This window comes from Acomys minous (assembly GCF_964271855.1).
Source record: "Acomys minous genome assembly, chromosome: 1".
Lineage (NCBI taxonomy): Eukaryota > Metazoa > Chordata > Mammalia > Rodentia > Muridae > Acomys > Acomys minous.
In genome coordinates this window covers 22022478-22044794 of record NC_140483.1, presented here as the reverse complement: position 1 = coordinate 22044794, position 22317 = coordinate 22022478, and the positions used below count along the sequence as shown (strand labels likewise).

Sequence of the window (22317 nt, the reverse complement as noted above, 5' to 3'; positions counted from 1 at the left end):
TTTTCCCCCAAGTGCTGTTACCTGCTCTTTCTCTCACCTGTGTAAGAATGAGAGGGAGCCCCTTCCTTAGTACATACTGATTTTATTTAAATAATATTTTATTTTTTTTAAAAAAAAAGTGGAATAATAAACAGCAATATAAAGCATTTAATAGCATTTACATCCATGCCTTGGGCAGATGCTTAGCCAGGTCTGGGCAGAGGCCAGTCCAGCCCTTTGTGGTCTTGAAAGAGTTGCCCCGTGTTAGGGGAATGCACTCTAACTTTAGCTTTCATTTCCCCTCAAGTCAAGCCATTTGCTAGGCTTCCTCTTTTATTCCTGTAGAGTTATTTCCGTCTTCCCTTGCATCTTGTCTTTGGGAGTGCTCCCTTGTACCAGATGCTTCTTCTTTTTAGAAACGCATTTCTTCTTTCTTAAACATGTGTTTGTCCACTGGATTTCATATCCTGCAACCATGAACCCTAGTTCCCTCTTAGCCTTCTCATTCAAGATATGGCTCTTTCACAACACTGAAAAAGAAAATGAGCTCCATGGGGCAGGCGATAATGCCTTTTTTTTACCCTGGAAGACAAACCTGGCACAAGTTTGCAATAAATTCTCTTTGAAAAAGTTACACAGCCATGAAGGTTTCCAAGCCATCAAAGCCCAGACTGTATCCCTGACTCCAGGTCTTAGACTAGACCCAAATTGAGTATTCAGGCTACTTCTGCATTGAGAAACATGTGCTCCGCTGTAGGCCCAGGGCTTACACTTTTCCCTCAGAGCATGGAAGCAAAAGGTTCAGCCCAGAGCCAGAGGTGACTGTCACCTCAAGGCCTGCCTCCTGGTGACCCACTGTCTCCAGGAGGCAGGCCCTATCTTCAACAGAACCCCAAAATAACACCATCAATTGTTCAAACTGAACGCCATGTGTTCAAACGCATGAGCCTGTCTTTGGAGTGCATTTTAGACTCAAATCCGTAACATTCCCACATTGGCTCACATGGGCTCAGGGCCACCACACAATGCAAAACTCATTCTACCTAGCTTTAAGAGTTCCCCAGCCGTAACAGTCCAATGTCCAATTTTTTTTTTTTGGTGAGATGTAAGGCAAGCTCTTAGCTGTGAGCTCCCATAAAATAAAAATAACTTATGGGCTATCATGTACAAAGGCAGAGGAAACATTCACATTTCAAAAGGGAAGATTGGGGCGCTGCAAATCAAAGCAGATCAAAGCTTGGTCAAACCCCAGCGGAGAGACGCAAACCCTGAAGCTCTACGTCTGACAATCTGGATCCGTGGTGTCATCATGTGTGCTCCAGTGGATGTGGCGAGGCCTGTTTCCAGGACCTTGCAACCTAAAGCACCCATGGTCTCTTTCTTGGGTGAGTTCAATGCCAGCTCCAATATCCTGGAGTCTACACTGCAACTCATGGACTTTGCCTTCGTAGTTTCATACAAGCTTTCAGGAGTAGACCCATTCGGAAAGGCCAACCTCGATACACATCGCCCGGTTTTCCTCCCGTGGAACCTTCTTGGTACAAACCTCAGTGGTACCTCAGCTTTTGCGTTCTGAGTGTCTGCAAAGCCACCAGCCTATGGACTGGACGGTGCCAAGTCATGTCCCCTTGGGTCAGGGTTTCAGCTGAGGACATGTCCTGGTGACTCTGGAGAAACGGTTTTCCAGCCTGTCCAGACGTTCTTCCTTTTAAACGACAGCTTTTAAAATGGGGTTTTCACTTTATACCTTGAAGGTTTTGGTAGATAGGGTCTCGATTTCAGTGTCTTTCTACTATTGTCCTAGGGCAAAGTCTGGGGTTCTCTTTAAAGGAGCTCATCTCTTTAACCATCACAGTATAAACTGAAAAAACCCATTTGCAGAGCATTCATGCTCCTTATCAAACTGTATGCTTTTTCTTTGAGTTCTTACTATAAATATGATTAAAAACACTGAGTATGTCCGTGCCACGGCCTAGATGCTGTGCTGCCTTGAAAATGTCTCCATCAATCCTATGAATTCAGCCTCATTCATAACCACTGGAGGTAGGATGGGCATAGCCAGCTTCTTTGACAGAATGTAATATGAATGGGATGTGTTTTTCTGAAAGCCCTTGAGTCTGGCCTTCACCATCTGGATGCAAATAGGCGGGGCTGGTGGGGAGACAGTTACATTCAGAAGGCTGAGTTCTTTTTTTTTTTTTTTTTTTCTGGAGTGAGAGGAGGTAGTGCTGCTGTCTAGATAACATTTTCAAAGCTTAACGGCCTTGGCATCTGTGGCATTGCAGGCAGGGAGCTGGGACTCTTCACCTGCGGGTAGACATGAGGAAGAAGAACATTGAACATGGCCAGAGCTCTGGATCTTTCATAGAAGACCGTTCATCCCAGCCACTCTCGCTAAAGGTTCCCGACCCCATAGCTCCTCCATGCGCACTCCTCCTGCTTACTTTCGGCTTACAGAAATTAGCCTCCAGGCTACTTATCTCTCTCCATCCTTAGCAAACCGTGCAGTCTTATAATAAATTCACGAGTGCTTCTGCCACTAAGGAAAATCGTCTTCAGCAGCCTTGACTATTTGATTGTTTTGGAGAGCAAGGGAAGACAGGCGAGAGGACACCTTTGTTCCCTCGAAGCACAAGCTGTGACTGGATAGGCCATACACCATCTTACCACATTTGCGTTTTGATAGGGAGGATGCCTATGTAGCCAGAGCAAGCAAACCTCCCTCCTCCGGTTCCCCGCTGCTCAGGAGCACCAGGACCCCTTCCCTCCTGCACACAGCAGAAGCCATAGCCTTTCTCCGTATCTGTGACTTTAGACAGAACCCTTCCGGTTTTCTTCATCATTTCAATCTAGAATTCCTTTCCTACTCTGTTTTCATCCATTTCCTATATTTTCGGGTAACTTCAAACAAAGCCATCAAACACTGTCTAGAAGACATGCTCAAAGCTAAATGACTTTGACACATCTGGGATCACGGGCAGGGAGTGAGGACTCTCCACATGAGGCAGGTATGAGGAACTGACAGGGAGGTCTGGTTTTTTGTTTTCTGTTTTTCCTGAGCTGAGGACTGAACCCAGGGCCTTGCGCTTCCTAGGCAAGTGCTCTAACACTGAGCTAAATCCCCAAGCCCGGGAGGGAGGTCTAAGTCTAAGAAATGGAAATCTGAACATGAGCCAGGGAAAGGGATCGGCCATTAAGATGAGACCCAATTGTAGAGCTTCTTACCACTTCGGGGATCTGCACAGTGGAATAAAGTGTGTTTTCCGCATCTTCTGGATTCGTTTTCTGTTAATAAACAAACAAACAAACAAAAAAACAAACACAGTCATCACCTAACCCCCAAGTCACAGAGACAAGACCAGGGAGACACACAACCTAGAGAAAACAAAGTATATGCAGAAAGATAGAGAGAGAAGGAAAGCCAGGTTCTGGAATAGGCACAGGTAGTCGGAGTTCTCTCATTAGTAACTGCTATAATAATGTTGTGCTAATCACTTTTAAAGAAACTCATTGCTTTTTCATTCATATTTTATCCATTTTCTTTGTTGCATTATTTTCTGTATTGGGTTTCAGTGAATTTCAAAATATGTTGCGATGTGCCTCATGAACTGTGAGTCTCCTAAGGTGGCTAAAGGCTGACATAAAATTATAGTGCTAGAGGTGCAGACTGAGTTATCCAGTAGTTCAAAGGCTCCTGGGGAAGCAACAAGGATGCCCACTGAACCAAAAGAAAGCAAACAACAACAACAACAACAACAACAACAACAACAACGACAAAAACTTGTGATCGGAGAAAAACATCCTGAGTTTGCTTAAGTTTATGGTTGACCCTGAGGGTAGCCTTGCCAGATGTAGCCTGAGCACAAGAAAAGGGAGGAGGTGATGGGGTGATACATTTTGACTTAAGAAGTTGAGCAGGCTACAAAGGCAGCCCACCTCCCACCTCCTGTGAGGAAGTGAAGAGGACACCACAAACTGTGGGAAGGGGTGACTCACATAACTGATCACACGAGTGTTACTGGCTTGGGTCAAAATAATCATGTGTTCTTCAAGTCACCAACCTCTGCATAGACATGAATGAAGGTGTGTGGGAGGCCGACTAAGTAAGGACTAAATGTCTTAATTCCCCTTCTCTTTCCATGCCACCCAGACTTGTAGGGAAAAGTCTCAAGTGAAGCAAGGAGAGCCTTAGATGGAGCTGGACACACACACACACGCACACGCACACGCACACGCACACTCACATACACGCATGCACACACACACATATACACAGATAGACTCACATTTGTGTAAGGGATTGTGTCATATTCTTTATTCTCTTTCAAGTTGGGGATTTCCTGGAAGCTGTCCACTCTGTCCAAGTCTACTGCACAGCCTGAAACAAGGTTAAGAAAATCAAAGCCTGTTTGTCTTCCCACTCACTGTCTCCCCTGGTCCAGCGACCCTGGATGGTCTACTCAGGGTGACCAACCATCTTGGTCAGTCTGAAGTAGAGAAATGTTTTCTAGGACAGGGAACTTTCAGTGTTAAAATAGAGAAAAATCCTGTGGGGCCTGGTGGCGCATACCTGTAATCCCAGCACTCCAGAGGCAGAGGCAGGTAGATCGCTGTGAGTTCGAGGCCAGCCTGGTGTACAAAGTGAGTCAAGGACAGCCAAGGCTACACAGAGAAACCTTGTCTCAAAAAAAAAAAAAAAGAGGGAGAGAGAGAGAGAGAGATTCCTAGACAAATCTGGATGAGGTAAAGACGAAAAAGAGGTCTTAATGCTGACTAAGTAGAGAAGACAGGCTAGTTGGGGGCTTTGACAGGGATGAGGATAGGAAAGGCTCAGAGGCCATTGTCTGCTGAGAAGGAACAGAATCAGCAGTGCAGCATCAGTGTCATCAGAAAGGCCACTTCTATATGTCCTTCAGAGGAAAGGACAGGAGTGGACACTAGGGTGGACACTGCCCTCAGGAGAGAAAGCAAGCCATGCTCTCTCTATTTGGAGGTAAGGCATACAGCTGACTGAGAGATTCTCTGTGGATATGTGTGTGTCTGAGCAGGTGTTTGTGTTCGTGTTCATATTCATGTATGAACTGGTGCAGGTGTGTGTGCACATGAGTGCATGAGCATGTGTGTGGGGTGCACGTGCACATGCGGGAAAGCCAGAGGTCAGCCTTGGGTGTTGCTTCTCAGGTGTTGTTTACTTTGTTTTATGAGACAGGGTCTGTCATTGGCTTGGAACTAACTCACCAGTAAGCCCCAGAGATACACCTATCTCCACCTCTCCTGTGATGGGATTACAAGTGCATGCTACCACATCTGATTTGTTTATTTATTTATTTTTAATGTGAGTTCTGAGGGCTCGAACTCAGGTCCTCACACTTGTATGGCAAGCACTTTACTGAATGAGCTATCTTTCCACACACTGACTTTGCACTTCTTTTTTTTAAAAAATATTTTATTAATTTATTCATATTACATCTCAATTGTTAGCCCATCCCTTGTATCCTCCCATTCCTCCCTCCCTCCCGCTTTCCTCCTACTCCCCTCCCCTATGACTGTGACTGAGGGGGACCTCCTCCCCCTGTATATGCTCATAGAGTATCAAGTCTCTTCTCTGTAACCTGTTATCCTTCCTCTGAGTGCCAGCAGGCCTCCCCATCAAGGGGACATGGTCAAAAATGGGGCACCAGAGTTTGCATGGAAGTCAGACCTCACTTTCCACTCAACGATGGAGAATGTCCTGTCCATCGGCTAGATATGGGTAGGCATTCAAAGTTTACTGCCTATATTGTCCTTGGCTGGTGCCACGGTTTGAGCAGGACCCCTGGACCCAGATCTGCCCATCATAATGTTCTTTTTGTAGGTTTCTAGGACACTCTGGGTCCTTCTATTTCCCCATTCTCCCATGCTTCTCTCACCTAAAGTCCCAATAGGATGTCTTCCCCTTTGTCCCACTTTCCTGATACGTGAAGACGTTCATGACTGTGCACTTCTTAAGAGAAGATACCATGCCCTCTTATCTTTATCTTTCTATCTTTAACACTACTAAATCTTGCACATAGATTGACATATTGCTTGAGGAGCAAAAGGGAGAAAATACATGAAGACAAAAAAAAAAAACCATATATGCTTTACCTTTTCTTTTCTTTGTCTGTATAACAATAAACATAATCACCAGCAAGATGCTGAGCAGGATGGGCACTAGTATGGTGCATAGGAAGATGACGGATGGATTTAGGTCCTTGGCAGCATCTTTAAAGAGAAAATGAGTAGAGGCATGAGGAGGGTGGATGTGTGTGTGTGTGGTGGAGTCAGCTAAGGCAAAGGCTGTATCTTTCACTTTCCTCCCACCCTGGTGCTTTCCCAGGGGCCTTTAGTTGACACAGACCCTGTTTCCATAGGAATTGGGAGCTAAAGAAAATACAGTTTCTTCAACCAGAGGCTCCTGGGAAAAGGAGGCAGTCACCTTTACAGAGATTGAGGGCAAGGATGGGAGTTGAGGAATTGCTGATGGGATTCCTGGCCGTGCAGATTAAGGTCTTGTCTTCCTCTCCCATGGTCCAGGAGATGGGAAGGCTGGCACCATCGTGGGTCTCATTGGCTGCCTGTCCCACAGCTTTCCAGCTGTAAGTCACATTCTCTCCTTCTTGTTCCATGGAACATGTTAGGTTGACTCTGCAGCTGCCATTCCTGTTCTCTTGCCAATCCATGGTGATCCTGGGCCTCGACAGATACTCTGTTTAGGAGGTGGAACAAAGGATAGAAGTTAGTCCTGAATCTGCTTTCTCTGAGTGACCCTTGCACATCTAGGACCCGAATCTCCCTTGGAAGCCAAAGGAGGGGAAGGAAGCAACAGTTCAGACCAAAAAAAAAATCTTATTCTTTTGTTTTGTTTTCTGACACAAGGTTTCTTTGTGCAGTCATGGCTGTCCTGGAACCGGCTCTGTAGATCCGGCTAGCCTCAAACTCACAGAGATTCACCTAGCACCTCCCACAGTGCTAGGATTAAAGGCATGTGCCACCACCACCCTACAGAATATCTTTTTATAAAATAGTTTATTTGTTATTTATACAGTTTTCTGCTGCATGTGATTCAGCAAGCTAGAAGAGGGCATCAGATCTCATTATAGATGGTTGTGAGCCACCATGTGGTTTGCTGGGAATTGAACTCTGGACCTTTGGAAGAAGAGCCATTTCTCTTAACCACTGAGCCATACCTTTAGCCTTTACAGAATATCTTATTTTTATGTGGGAAAGAAACCTCTTAAGTCTACTTGGCCCTAGATGTATAGCAAGAATAATAGCCACTATTATAGCAGAAATAATCAGGCAACAAAAGATATAGTGACATTCACTAAGCCTAGATTCAGGGTAAACATCGTGCTTACTTGCAGTTTAGATGTTATGTATTCTTTACCCAGAGGTTTCTTATTACTGGTCCTCAGACTTCCTTGAAAACACTTTCATTTCTCTTCTCTGGGAGAGAATAATACTGCAGGAACCCTTTTTGTTACCTTCTTGTGCCCACTCCTTCAAGCTTAGAGGATCAGCAAACGGTTTATTGGTGAGATGGTGGGAATGTGGCAGGTCATTATCTATCCTAGAGCGTGGTCCATGAAATGTTTTTGTTCACATACTTTTTTCCTCTCCATTCTTTGTCCAGCTAGATTGTGTGCAGATGATGTAATTTCTGCTCCCTTCTACTGTGTCGGTGGAACATAAGCCTGGATCAAGGTACATTGCCTGCCTACCTCCTGCAAGCAAGTCTTAGATCCCATCTTCTGATGTCTCTGATACTGTGGTTCAGGGCACAAGACAGCTAACTCTTCTGGTAGATAGCTAAGTGATTGTTTTGTAAGTTAATTTCTCTGGGTGGTCTTTCCCTCCTCTTTTCTTCCCCCCTCTCTCTCCTTCCATCCCTGCTTCCCTCCCTTTTCATTTTTCTCTTTCTGTTGCCCAGGCTAGCTTCTAAATTCTAAGCCCACGCAGTTCTCCTGCCCCAACCTCCAGAGTAGCTACAGGCATGAACCACAGTAGGAGATCTTGTCTTCTTTCTGGTTTTGTGTACATTACTCAATTGCTTAGAGTCTGTAGGGGAAGGGATATAATTAGTTTGTATCTAGTAGTCTTCTTAAGGTAGGTAACATTATTCCCCCTTACATATATGGAAACTAAGACTTTAAAGAAAGTAACTTGGCTAAGGTTGTGCACCTAGTAAGTAGCCAACCGTTAACTTCTGTCTGTGTGACAGCCACATTTTGTTGTTGTTTTTGAGACAGGGTTTCTCTGTGCTGTTCTGGCTGTCCTGTTACAGACCAGGCTGTCCTGGAACTTAGAGATCTGACTGCTTCTACCTCCCGAGTAGCTGGGATTAAAGATGTGTGCCACCACCACCTGGCTTATAGCCTCTTCTTAGGTTGCCCATCATCTATGCTGCACAGCCTCTTGCAAAATCTCAAAGTAAGCAGAGACCTTATGAGTCAGTTATATGTGAGGAATCCTTTGCTTCCCGATCTTTGCTGTGTGATACCCAACCTGGACTTGAACCTCCCCTGTAACTGGATGCTCACTACATCCATATGCCAGCCATCCACCATTAGGACTGAACCTGCTTACCGTAGACACGCAGCACATACTCCTGGGTGAAGGAAGACCCAAGTACTGTATTGTGAATCTCCACACGGTAGACTCCTGAGTCATTCTTCTTCAACTGGCTGAGTGTCATGGAGTAGCTTCCTTCTGGAAAGACTATCCTTTCTTGGTTGTGCTTTTGTGTCAGAATGATATCGTCCTTATTTTTTATGGCAATAGTGAGTGTATTGAAGGTCCATATAACAGTGTCTTTCTCTTTTTTGGTGATATCCAGAGAGAAGGTCACAGATCCATCAAGGGCACCAACCACCTCCTTCCGTGTTCCGGAAGCTGCTGTTGCTGCAGATACAGAAAATTATAATGTAAGCCCCCGCCACAGATTGCCATTGTCCTTTGAGACCTTGGAAGACCCTGAGAAATATTTCTAAGTTCGGTATCAGCAGAACCCTACCTACACAAAAGCATCGAGATTAGAACCTTCTGCCTGCAAGGTCACTTGATGCCACCATATCACATTCTCAGAGACCCCCAGCTGAGTAGATTAAGCTCTTTGGTGAACTCCATCTTCAAAAGGTTCCTGTGTGGGGACAACTAAGGAAGTTTCTATCTGGGGCTTCTTAGGACTGCAAAGTTGCTCCAGAGATAGCTCTGCACGTAGTTGGTGAGCTAGGCTACCCAAACAGGGGCCAATGGTTCACAAGCATACACCAGGGCAACGAGAGGAAAACAGTATGTTTGTACTAACAGCAGGAGCTGACTGTATAAGACTCAAGGTCATCCCTCACAAATTTTTTTTCATCCACTCTCGTTCTACCGTGTTTGTGTGGGAAGAAGGAGAAGGGTGATCCTGAGTGTCAGGGAGCATTGCTTGTGATGCTTACCCCACATGCTAGAGGATGCAAAGGGTTTTCATTCTGCGAGAATCTTTTGGTTTTGTTTTTTGTTTTACCACAGTCTTAGGTCACTATGTAGAGCATGACTCTGAAGCAATTTCCACTGGTTACGTTACTGCACATGAAAGGATGACTCTTGGTGGAACTTCCAGAAGAGACCTATTAAGCATTTCCAGCCATGGTGACAGGGTGATTGTCTGTAATTAGTCTAAGGGACAGAATCTGGGGCTAACAAAAGTCCATTCCATTGAGATCAACAATTTAAGGCATTTACTGTTGATCTTCTTTAGATGTTAAAGTTCCTAGAAGAAGAATTTTTATACCTGCAGCTTACAGATCAGGGCCTACTTACTCCCTTAGTTCCAGATCATATTCCAAAGTGCTGACTTCTCTTCCTCGAACCAATTTTCATTTTCAAACATCCTTCCTTATCGTTCAGTGTGCATACCCTTTAGATTACTCTAATCTTTTTTTTTTTAACTTATCTAGTTAAACAATCTGAGTTTTCAAAACCCTGTCTGCTTTCATAATAGGAAGACTGGCGTGGTTTTAGACTGTCCTCACTTTAATTGTCTTGAAATATGTAAAAATAGCACCAGTAAAAGTTACAGACATAATTAAAATTTATTCTGATATTTTTGATCAATTGATGAATCCATTCTTTCACTTCAGCAGCAGAGATAGAAAGGGTGAAGATTTTGAAGCCAGGAAAAGATTGGGTATCACTTGTCGCCCAGGTTGGTCCAGTTCCTGGACCTTCAAGTAATTTCATTTTCACATTATTTTTGGGCAGATATATTCATGGGATGTATTAATTCTCTTCTGAAGTGATAACAAAGTGGGCGAGGCTTGATAGTTTATAAATAAAAAGAGGTTTATTTACTTTGCAGTTTGGGAGGTTGAAACTCTGAGCATGTACAACACCATATGTGAAGCCTTTGATGAGGACTTTCTTGGTTGGGTCACAAGATGGTGGATAAACAGAAAGAATGCGAAGATTGGATTGGCTTCATTATAACAAATCTGCTTTCAGGACAGTTAGCTTACTCCAAGAAGGCAAAGGTGATTTTTTTCTCAGCGTGGTACCCATGTCAGCTAACACCCTGTGCTAGGCCTCATCTCCTAAAGGTTTTTTGTTTTTGTTTTTTGTTTTTTTTTAAACACATCTCGCTCTCCATCATGGTGACTTAGATTCTAGTATCAAACTCACGGGTGGAACAAATCACATCTAACCCATTGCAAACATGGTTAAGCGACAACGCTGTGACAATACGGCTTCAGTGTGTTAGCATATATGCATGTACGTAAGCCAGGAGGAAGCTGTCTTTTCACTCTCTATTTTCTCAGGGTAAATGTCACCAGATGTGAGTACTGTGGAGTAAGTGTGAAGAAACATCTGAGAGTCACTGTGCCTTGTTAGAATGAAAGTAGAGGATGATGTGGAGCAAAGCGCCCCAGGTACAACCACCATCACTCCTCCTCCTCCTCTTCTTCCTTTCCTTTCCTTTTTTTTTTTTTTAAATAAGATCTTATGTGGTCCAAACTGGCTTAAGACTTGATATGTAACTAAGCAACCAATAATGGCCTTGAACTCTTTTTTAAATTAAAAATTTAAAATATTTTTAAATTTGATTTTGTGTGTACAAGTGTTTTGTTTGCCTGTATACAATGTGTGTGCCTGGTGCCTGCCAAAGTCAGAAGAGGGCACTAGATCCCTTGGAACTGGAGTTACAGATGGTTACGAGCCACCATGTGCGTGCTGGGACTCAAACCCAAGTCCTCTGCAAGAGCAGCCAGGGCTCTCAACTGTTGAGCCATTTCTCTAGGGCCAAGGCCTTATACTCTTGCTCTTCCTGCCTCCACCTCCCAAGAGATACCATACTCAGATCATTTTTCTATCTTAGATGTATCTTCAGGATGGAAAAGGAAGTCAGCTGAAGGAAACAGTTCCCTGTCATTTCCTAAGTAATGGGTTAATGGGCAGATGGAGGGCCAGTAACTTCTATTCGGTTTGGTTTTATTATCTCAGTTTACTGGGAAAAGGGATCTAGAAAGCAGAGACATTAAAAAAAAAATATTCAATGCTGAACTGAAATCACGGGGTTTTTTGTTTTGTTTTGTTTTGTTTTTGTGTTGGCTTTACTTAACACCTTTAGGTCTGACCACAGTTTTCTCATATCTAAGTAGGCCATGTTTACTATGCCAGGCATTGTTTTAGGAGCTAAAAATGGAACTGAGGGCTTGGGCAAGACGGTCATGATTCTTGCACCCATCAAGCTGTGAGACATAAAGAGTTAAGCAACTACATGTGCTACGAGAGGGGAAGTAATGGGTACCACGAGACGGCTGAGCCTGACCTGTGGGATCAGAAAGCTCTAGAGTCTAGACCCATGCCCAATCTTTTGACATAGCACCATAACAGTCATCTGAAAATTTTGCCCTTGAAAACTGCAAAGTAGGGTTACTTAAGAGACCACAGCATGTTTTAAGCATGCTTCCAGTTTTGTGCTGGGCCACATTCATAGCTTTCTGGGTTATATGTGACCCATAGGCTACAGGCTGGGCACGTGTGCTAGAGGGTTACGGCTACCAACACATTCCTGAAGATCTGGGTCCTGCGAGGCATTACCCACACACCATAGTCCCACCGGTCAAGAGGGCATGGCGTAGCTTGCTTTCTCTGTGTCCACCTTTCCTCTCTCTCATTTCACAGCAGCCAAGTGGTCTGAGTAGGTCTGACAGCACTCGGCTGTCAGTGGTAGTCTTCCTCTGGCACAGGGATTTCCTTAGAGTTCTCACATCACCTAGAGTGATGGTAGCTGAGAGAAGTCTGAGGTTTAGCTCTAAGGCCAAGGTATAAGGCTGTAGGAAAAAACGCAAAGCCCACTTGTTGTCACTGGACAAGTACCCAGGCCTCTTCCCTTTTCTGATCCTCGGTTTGTATGTATGTGTGTTTGTGGACACATGATATATGCGTGTGTGGGACACATGCCCTGGTGCGTCATGTGAAGGCCTGAGAACAATTATGGAATAGAATCTCTCCTCTCACCTTTGTGTAGGTTCTGGGGCCCTAATTCAGGTTGCCAGAGTTGGGTGGCAAGTGCCTTTACCTGCCAAGCCACCTCATCAGGCCCATGGTTCACTTTTTAAAAATTATTATTTTTATTTTGTGTTCATTGGTGTTTTGTCTGCATGTATGTCTATGCGAAGGTGTCTGATCCCTTGAAACTGGAGTTATAGACAGATGTGAGCTGCCATGTGAATGCTGGGAATTGAACCTGGCTCCTTTGGAAGAGAGCAGTCAGTGCTCTAAACCCCTGAGCCATCTCTCCAGCCCTTGGCTTACTTTCTGTTTCATGGTTTGTTATTTTTGTTTTTGTTTTTGTTTTTTTGTGCTTCAGCTTCTCTGTCTATCTGAAATAAATATTATCCACACATCTGGAATACCTTGACATATATGTTCCTTCATTTCGACCTTAACTTTTCAAGGAAAAAAAAATCCTTGCTCTGTGACAACTGTCCTTTTATGTGTGTGAACTAGCCAATGGCCAGTCTGCAAATATTAGGGCCCAGATTACGCTGTAATGGCAGCAGTCTGCCCACAATTTTGTGCTCATAGACTAGTCTCTCTTCCTACCAGGATGCTGCAGTGTGAAAAAGAGCCGTCTTCAGTGGGAGTCAAGGGATCCAGGATCCTTTCTAGCTCTTCCACAGTCATAATCCAGAAACGAACACTTTCTACCTGTCAACAAGTCTGGTGGGCTTTGGTGGTCTTCAGAACAAGTTCAGGAGATAAGAGTTAACACATTCCATGTTAGAAATGAGAATTCCAGAGCTGAGTGACCTTTCCAAGGCCTCACAAATGGCAAGGGTGTAGATCAGTGGTAGGACTCTTGGTGGATGCTGATGAGGCCCCAGGTTTGATCCCCAGTTTGAGAGAGAGGGAAGGCCTGAGAGCCTCCATCTCAGAGGCCTGTATTTTGATTTTTTTTTTTTAATTTACCATTTTGAGTTTCAGTTCTCTGCTACTTTATGGGAGGAAAAACCACCTTTGTGTCCCAGAAATTTGGGGAAGTTGAAAAGTGAATGTGAATCTGAAAATGTTTTGACAGATCCCAAGCAGGCTGGAGGCCAGGGCAGAAGCAGATGACTTCTTAGGAAGCCAGAGCCTCAGGAACAGAACACCTCCACATCTCCCAGGCAGCCCACCCATAGTCATGGCTCTGGACCAGGAGGCCAGCCACTCCTGCTCTCTGTCAGGAGCATTATCACCTCTGAGGTATACTCCAGGACAGAAAGAGGCGGTACCTCCCCCATTCAGGACAGAAAGGGAGGTCAGCTCCCTTTCATTTTGTCACTTCTCCCTCTTGTTACATCACCACCAGCACCACCAAAGTAATGTCAGGCCCAACCCCAGGAAGAAGACACAAGGGAGGGGACGCAGGGTGGAAAGCTCAACTGCTTGCCAGCCCAGTCCTCAAGAATGCTGCTAATTCATGCTGAAGCTTTCTCCTCACAGAAATCAAGAATAGAGCGTCTCAGAACTGAGAGGCCTCCTCAGGTGGTAATAATTAGTCTAATTCCATTCCACTTCTCTGACAGGAAGACTGGCATCCGGAGACTCCGGGTGATGTGGGAGGTCAGGAACTGAGGTGCTAAAGGTAAGATTTCCCCTGTACCTCTTGCTACAGTTAGAGTCTCAAAATCTCATTTGTTCTGGGGGGCCTGGGTGAGGGGGAGGTGTTAAGAAGGCTTGGCACTTTCTCACTTGCAGAGAGGCTTTGATCACACGGAGAATCACTTGTGTGTTTGTTTCTGTTCCAGTGGAAAGTGTGGAATGTTTGGTCCTGCACTGACTTCCCCTTTTCTAATGCTCCCCGAAAACTGCACTGGGGTACACACACACAACAGAGCTCACCAACTTCCCAATGCACCAAACCGCTTGCCTGAGGCAGCCAGCCTCATTCTCACTTGCCTCTCTGCCTCCTGTTTGTCTTCCACTTCCTTCTCTGTGTTGCTTTAGGTCCTTTGCAAGGATCTTTCTCCCCCCGAGCCCCCCCCCCCGACACTCAGCTTTGTTTTCCTTCAAACCACTGTATTTCTCAATCATTATAAAACACTCAGAGGAACAGCCTGCTGTGCCCCTTCTCCTGATGAGAACATCAAGGCTGCAAGAGCTACCTCCTTGGCTCCTGTCAAATTGTCCAGAGTGGCAGCCCATTGGTACAGCCATGTCCCCAGAAAAGTGCTACTCATTTGCTGAGGTTCTATCCGGTCCCTACCTTGGGCGCCTGTATCTGCAGAAGGAAGAAATCCTATCTGGCTCTTGCTGTGGAGGACCCAGTTCAAATGCACGTTGACTGAACACGTGTCTAGTGTCAGGTGTCACGTCGGTTCGAGTGTTTGGTGTGCTGGAGACAATACCAGCTTTGGAAACTTAGTTTCTGCTTTACCTTATAATCACTGTGCATGATCTTGCCTAGGAAAACATGATCTCTCTCAGCCCAAGTTTTCTTATTTTTAAATCCCCATCTCATGGATTTGTAAGGAGATGATACAAAAAGTACCTTTTTTGTTAAATGGTACTTTTATGGCAATTGTTGTTGAATTAATTTGCTTTTGATACCCACCCCCCTTTAGAACATCACAGCAATTCTGCAAGTTACTTTTAACTACCTACTATTTACAGAAAAAGCGAAGTTTAAAGTTCAAAGTTGCTTGATCACAGCAATCCAGTACGGAGTTAAACTAGGAAACTCTCATCCAGGGTCTGTACTGCTTCCATTGCTCTGCCCACTGGGGGTTCTAGGACAGCCTCGAACTCTTTTCAGCCACAGAGGGTGTAGCACCAGACTGCCCACAGCTTTCTGCAGCAGGGTGTCAGGGGACTCTGGTTTCCTACTCATTGCACTACGTGTGCTTCAGGTGAGCACCTGGGGCTTTCGAAGCCCTGCCATGCCCTCCCCTACCACGTCCTCAAGTTTTAATTCTGATCACCGTTTCCGTTCAGGGAGAAATTTTAGAAACGAGACTGTTTTAGGACAACCTACTTAGGGCCAGGTGCTTCCTAACAATGCAAGCTTTGATGAATCCCAGGAGGAGTGAGCGTCTGTGGATTTGAATCACTTAGTGTGGTGTGGTATGGGGGTGGGTGGGGTGAGGATTGAAAATGCTATGTGGTTAACAAGAAAATTTGCTCAACCATGTTCATAGCAGCCTTATTCATAATAGCCAGAACATGGAAACAGCCTAAGTGTCCCTCAGTAGAAGAATGGATAAAAAAATTGTGGTACATTTACACTATGGAATACTACTTGGCTATTAAAAACAAGGAAATCCCAAAATTTGTGGATAAATGGATTGAGCTAGAAATGATCATAATGAGTGAGTTAACTCAGAAGCAGAAAGACTCAAATGGTATATACTCACTTATATCTGCATATTAGCCCAACGGGGCATGTCCCACGAAAGCCTTCACTTACCAGGAAACAGAGACAGAAGAGAGGACATACTAGTGGGACTCTAGATGTGAGATTCATGGGAGAAAGGCAAAGTAGAAGGACCCAGAGGGTCCTAGAAGCCTACAAATAGAACATTATGATAGGCAGATTTGGGCACAGGGGTCCCACTCAAACTAGGCACCAGACAAGGACAATACAGGCGGTAAACCTTAAACCCCTACCCAGATCTAGACAATGGACAGAACACTCTCCACAGTAGAGTGGAGAGTGGGATATTACTTTCTCACACACTCTGGTGCCTCACCTCTGACCATATCCCCTGGACGGGGAGACCTGATGGCACTCAGAGGAAGGACAGCAGGTTACCAAGAAGAGACTTGATACCCTATGATCATATAGAGGGGGAGGTAATCCCCCTCAGGAACTGTCATAGGGGAGGGGAATAAGGGGAAAATGGGAGGGAGGGAAGAATGGGAGGATACAAGGGATGGGATAACCAATGAGATGTAACAAGAATAAATTAATAATAATAAAAAAAAGAATGCAAAAAAAAAAAAAGAAAATGCTATGTGGTTTGGGAGCAAGGTATTTCACGTAAGTTTAGTGTGTACAGATATGACAGTTGGAGGAGGAGGAGGAGGAAGAGAGAGAGAGAGAGAGAGAGAGAGAGAGAGAGAGAGGGAGGGAGAAGAGAGAAGAGAGAAGAGAGAGAGAGAGGGAGGGAGGGAGAGAGAGAGGGAGAGAGAGGGAGAGAGAGAGAGAGAGAGAGAGAGAGAGAGAGAGAGAGAGAGAGGGAGAGAGAGAGAGAGAGAGATCTCTTTCATGGTTATTACCCCATGTGTCAGATAGAAAACTGAGTATAGTAAAATCTTTCATGACGCATACATATCATGACAGGATCATCACATCCCTCAGTCCTTCACATGAGTGAACGCAGAGCACCTTTAAGAAATTAGTTTTCTAGGTAGAGGCAGATTGGCTTGCTCAGGCTAAGAGAAAAAAAAAATTCAGTGGTTCCTTCCATTGATCTCATTATTATGCATAATCATTAAATCTATTGGGAATGTATTTAATTAAGATATATTTATGAATAAGGACACAGCTCCACGACTTTGCTTCTAAAGTGGTGTCAAAAGGAGGGAAGGCTAAAAGAGAGAGAAACTCTGAAGTCCAGGGAAGTTCCCACAGTCTCCATTTAACTCAGGGCAGTTCTGGATCAGAGCAGGTCTCCTACAGCCCAGCCCACACTCTTTTAGTTGCTTCTTCCCTGGAGTAGGTGAAGGAGCCCAGTCCAAGAGCTGGTTCTTTTCTTCTTGCAGATACCAGTGGCCAGTTAAAAAGCAATGCTAACTGAGGACCCAGGAGCCTGGGGTCACACCTCAGGCTGAGGAAGTCAGGAGAATGGCATAAGATATGGCTGGACTCACCTGTCAGTTGACAGAGGAAACAGGTAAGGATGATGCGCACTGAGAAGCCAGCCATAGCGTTTTCACGTTGTCAGCCAGTAAAGTGAAGAGCAGTCACCCCCCTTGCTTCAGTACTCAGCTGGAATTTAAATTAAGTAGGAGGAGTCATGTCAGAGTGACTCATCCTTGATGTCACAGTGGTAAGATTTCCAAAAGTAAGGAAAAAATGATTGATAAGACCCTTATTTTCTATTACAGATGGGGAACCACACACCTTGTAGGGATTTTTAAGTAGAAATGGTTTGCTCTGTTTACTTTGCCCGTTACTTCTAAGAGACCCAAGAACAGGAAATAGGTTAGGTGGGGGCAGGGAGGGCAGAAGGGAGAGAATAATATTTAATATGCTTTTCTAAATGCCAGGGGTTGTGCTAAGAATGTATACATTGTTTTATTCTTTACATAAACTCTACAAGTGAAGTTCTACCATACATCCTATCTTCCATTTGAGAGATTAGAGATTAGGGCTCATGGCAACAGCATCAAGGGCTCCTTTTGGAGCTGAGGAGATAACTTACTGGTTGATAGCACTTGTTACTCTTGCAGAGGACCTGAGTTCTGAACCCAGCACCGGCATAGGGGGAGACAGGGCACTTGCACACACGGCACACTCACAGATAGAGGCATACACATACATATCAATTAAAAACATATCTGGACTTTTCTTTTAAGTGGAATATTTAAAACGTTCAAGAGTATATGGGTTGTAATAAGGTTGGGGTGGTATTTATTTATTTATTTATTCTGCTTGGCTTGAAGGGCTTTTTATTTATTTATTTATTTATTTATTTATTTATCTGCTTGGGGCATCAGGCTAGGCCCTAATATACCCCTGAAAGCAGACACTATCTGAAAAAAATAAAAATAAAAAGATTGCTATCAAAGTGAAGGCCCATCAAGAACATAGAGTGAGAGCCAAGTAACTAATGATTACCTCTTAATCTCCACTCCCTGTAAGAAGTCAACAAATATTAATAGAACAGTGTCATTTAGGCATTAGGTCCTGAGGCTATTAATAGAAAGGAAATGATCAGCGTGACTTGTGATTTGTATTGTGTTCTGAACAACAACAACAACAACAACAACAAAAAACAGAGGAGGAAAAAATGTAAAAAATGAGGGGATATGGGTATGAGTGAGGGTGGGGAATGAGGCAGTTGTGGTTAAAGGTAAAATAAAAAAGAGAGGTAAAGAAATGCAATATGATAACCAAAGAGAGTCCAAGGTCTCAGGAGTCTGGGCCACAGAGACCCTGCAAACTAGGTTAACCTATGGCCTTTGGGAAAGTCCATGAAAAGGAAATGAAAAAAAAATGGAGAAAAGGAATGGGGAGGAGGGTGACAATGACAGTGGGAGCAGAAGAGAGAACACAGCAGGACAGGGATGGCTTCCTGCATTGGTGTTAGGAATTCAGCGATGGAGAAATACGTGTGAAGGGGAGTGTGGCTTGGTATATGTGTGCGTGTGAGTGAGGTCCTGCTCTTCCAGTCTCAACTCTCTTGGCATTCCTTCCTGGGGTCCCAAATGCCTGCTGCACCCATGAACAGTTCTTACACCCTGGATGGCCACTTCCAGTGCTTGCTGGGTTACTTGGAACCTGCATCTTCATTTCCTCCATTTTATCCCACTGATATAGCACAGGGTTCTGTTTTAAGGTTTCTTCCCCCACAGCCTAAGGTATTTGTCAACCAGGTCTCTGCACATAGTCAGGTGATGCTTGCTTCTGCTTCCTGAAAATGAACTTCATGGCCAATCTGGGTCTCTCGAACTGCTGACTCAGTTGGAATTTTTTTTTTTAAATGCTGTCTCACCACTGCTCTGGCCAAGAGTTTTCCTGGCATCTCTCTTGGTATCTATATCACTGTAGAGCACAACTTTTGTCTCCCTCATTTCCATGTTAATATCTCTATTACAAGTGTGATATGAAAGTGGAAGCAGGGAGGCCTGGGCTTGAATGGTCTCAGTAGAAGTGGTGGTGGTGGGAATGGGAAGGAACGGCGCATGGGGGAAAACCAACAGTAAAGATCGGCAACTTACTATTTAATAAGTTTATTTAAAGTTTAGCAATTGGAATTTGAACAGAGGTATCTTGCAGAGATAGACAGAAGCCATAGTTTATTAAATAATCTCAATGTCAGATATAAAATATCTCCTTACCAGTTGTTGGTCTGGGAGGTCAAGGAGGGTCAGAGGCCCCCAAAACAGTACAAGCTATCGCCATTGTTTTTGGTTGCCCACCAGAATTTGATGATAAAAGACCCTATTGCTAAAGACATCAACCACACACGCGCGCGCGCTCGCACACACACACACACACACACACACACACACACACACACACACACACACACAGAATACAGAGAAATGAAGCTGGAACTGAACTGCAAGCCTCCTTCCTCCTTGCTGGCTGGCTTTCAAAGTTCTGGAAGGTTCCAGAGGCTACTGGGGGAGAAAAACCACTAATAGTCTTACCTAACGTTGAACTCTGAAAGCTGTAAATCTGACCTACCTGACAAGATGTACCCACTGGTACAACAGTGTCATGATTATAGTGGGAATAGCCAGTTACTTTCTGATTGGATTCGAGGCCTGTCTCACAGGAAAGAATCCATGCTTAATATTATAAACTTAGTCGAGAACCTGTGGCTGGGTAATTCACAGGCCCTCACTGCGAACCTGTCACTGTTGATTCACTAAATGGTCATACTGTTAGCCTGCCTTCTAAACACTCATGATCATATCCGCAGATTAGCACTACTTACAGCCTTGGTCAGAGATGCTTCCTGTAGCCTTGGGCAGTGTTTAGTGCAGAGACTCATGACTGGTCAAAGTTCCAAGGATACAAAATGATAGTGGAATTCTCAGCGTTAAACAAGACATCGACATGGCCCCCTCCGGGGCTCAGGAACCATTGCGGAAGAAGGGGTGGAAAGAAGGTAAGAGCTGGAAGACGGGGAGGTGTGCTGTGAGATGACATCTTGAATCTTGACATAGCTTATGCACTCACAGGTTCCCCACCGCTGTGGTGACTTGTACAGGCTCTGCCAAGCATGGGCTTTCAACAACACTCCATCATGGGTAGGAGCCATGCTCATGGAGCCCCACCCTCCCCAAGGGACGGTTGGCAGTTAATGGCTTCTGGAGGAGGCAGTACCATTTTCTTTAGTGCTATTACTGCCAACAGATAGCTGACACTCTCATAACCCAGTGCTCAAGTAGGTAAATTAAGTTGTGTGGATCACACATGTCAAGTGATGTGAAAGTATGTGTGACTTCTTAGGGAGAAGCGTTCCAATAAGAGGAGGGTGGATGAGAGAGTAGTAGGTGTGAAAATGACTAAAATTCACCATGTTTGTGAGGAAACTGGCAACGAATTTCTTAAAAATATAATGAAAAAACAACAAAAATGTCCGTTACTGAGAGTATAGGGCAGGCTCTCTCTCTCTCTGTCTGTCTGCCTTTTTCTGTCTGTCTAGCTCTCTCTCTGTCTGTCTTTATCTCTGTCTCTCTCTCTCTCTTTCTGCATGTCTCTGTGTGTGTCTCTCTCTTGCCTTGGTTCACTCTCTGTCCCTTGAAGGCTGGAGATCCACAAAGCCACTGAGCCACTTGAGACAGAATGAGCTTTCCTCTGTTCTACTTGTGTCCTTTTCTCTTCTACTTTGCTCTCAAAGAGGGTTTTTTTTTTTATACTATCACTCACCTCTTCTGGTGGCTTTAGGCAACTTCGCTCAGCTTATTCCCGGGAGATTCCTCAGGTCTTGCCTATGTATCATCTACCATCTTCCAAAATCCTGCCTAGATAGCTTTCCAAATTGGCTCACAGGCTCCCATTCATTTATTACTTTGATCTAGTTCAACTAAGAGCCAGACGTGTATAGTTTTCTAAGTGCATCTTAACAGCAAACATGTCATTAGCAAAGCCAGGACAAGAATCCACATGCAATGGCATAAAACCCTACCCTATCTTATCCTATCTAATCATAGACATTATTGAGTATTGCTTGCTTTCGTAGCACACTGACAGATGTGTGAAGTGATAGAAATAATGGTATAACTCATTGCCATTCTGATTTCTGAAATTCTTGACAAGCAGAATGAAGATCTGAAAGAAACTATCCAAATAAATTGACCAGGAAGGGGCTTGGGTAACTTATGCCGTAGCTTCCCTTGTACAATATGGACAGAATTATGAAAGAGAAAGAGGCCCAGATGTAGTCAGATGAGATCACTGAAAAGTCCTGAGGTGTCCCTTCAAGGACTACTTGGAGAGAAATTGAAAAAGAAAGACTAAGGTAAAGGGTAAACTGCCTTTGAGAGCTGAACTGGCCAGTACTGCTTGCCCATGAGATCCCATTCTGTCTTGCTCTCTTTGTTATTTGTTAGGAATCTCTCTCATCTATAAAGCCTGAACTATTTCTAAGTCAAGTCTTAATGATTTCTTTACTCAATTCCTTAGGCCATTTGACATGGTCTTTCGATCTAATACATTCAGTTTTACAGTGTCTTTCCTGAACTCAAATCTTGTGCACAGAGCCACCTCTCAGCATCTGCATGGGGAGGTTTAGCACATCTGGGCCAAATCAACTCTTGCCGTCTCACTCTGAGCCTCTTATTTCACCCGAAGTATTGTCTCCATCCCAGTAAATTTCTGCTGCAGTCACTCAGCTTCCCAGGCCAGACACTTGCAGGTTTCCTTAGCTTTACTCTGTCATGTCCCATATCCAACCATTAGCAAATTCCCAGGGCTCTATGCTTTTGCGTGAATATTAGTAGTGTCCACCAAAGCCCTGTGCTAAAGGTTTGTCCTCAGGGTGATACTACTGAGGGTGCTGTGAATGCTTAAGTAAGGCCTTATGGGAGGTCTTTCCGTTTTGGGGGATCCAAACACTTCAAAGAGGACTGTGGTCCCCAGTGTTCTCATTTCACTCTTCTCCCTGG

The 22317-nt window shown here is 44.4% G+C and overlaps 1 protein-coding gene and 1 long non-coding RNA gene across 2 annotated transcripts in view; one reads left to right on the top strand and one right to left on the bottom strand.

Moving 5' to 3' along the window:
- Positions 1-1601: 1601 nt before the first annotated feature.
- On the bottom strand, positions 1602-18091 carry SLAMF7 (SLAM family member 7). Its single transcript, XM_084782542.1, has 7 exons — positions 17344-18091; positions 8587-8901; positions 6437-6706; positions 6106-6222; positions 4266-4357; positions 3205-3264; positions 1602-2286 (listed from the first exon to the last, which is right to left on the bottom strand). The coding sequence occupies exons 1-7, from the start codon at positions 17396-17398 to the stop codon at positions 2215-2217; spliced, it is 981 nt and encodes a 326-aa protein (XP_084638668.1). The 5' UTR covers positions 17399-18091; the 3' UTR covers positions 1602-2214.
- Positions 13534-22317, top strand: part of LOC311597996 — a 30160-nt gene continuing 21376 nt past the window's right edge. The window contains exons 1-2 of the long non-coding RNA XR_014779426.1: positions 13534-14116; positions 17236-17366. This is a non-coding gene — a long non-coding RNA (uncharacterized lncRNA). The remainder of the gene's footprint in view (positions 14117-17235; positions 17367-22317) is intronic.

Excerpts from the sequence above, each read along its gene's own strand:
- SLAMF7 (XM_084782542.1), bottom strand. The coding sequence starts at position 17,398 with ATGGCTGGCTTCTCAGTGCGCATCATCCTTACCTGTTTCCTCTGTCAA. Across the intron at positions 4,358-6,105 it reads ACAGACAAAGAAAAGAAAAG|GCTGTGCAGTAGACTTGGAC; the intron begins GTAAAGCATATA and ends ACCTTGTTTCAG. Across the intron at positions 3,265-4,265 it reads ACACAATCCCTTACACAAAT|AAAACGAATCCAGAAGATGC; the intron begins GTGAGTCTATCT and ends GTTTATTAACAG.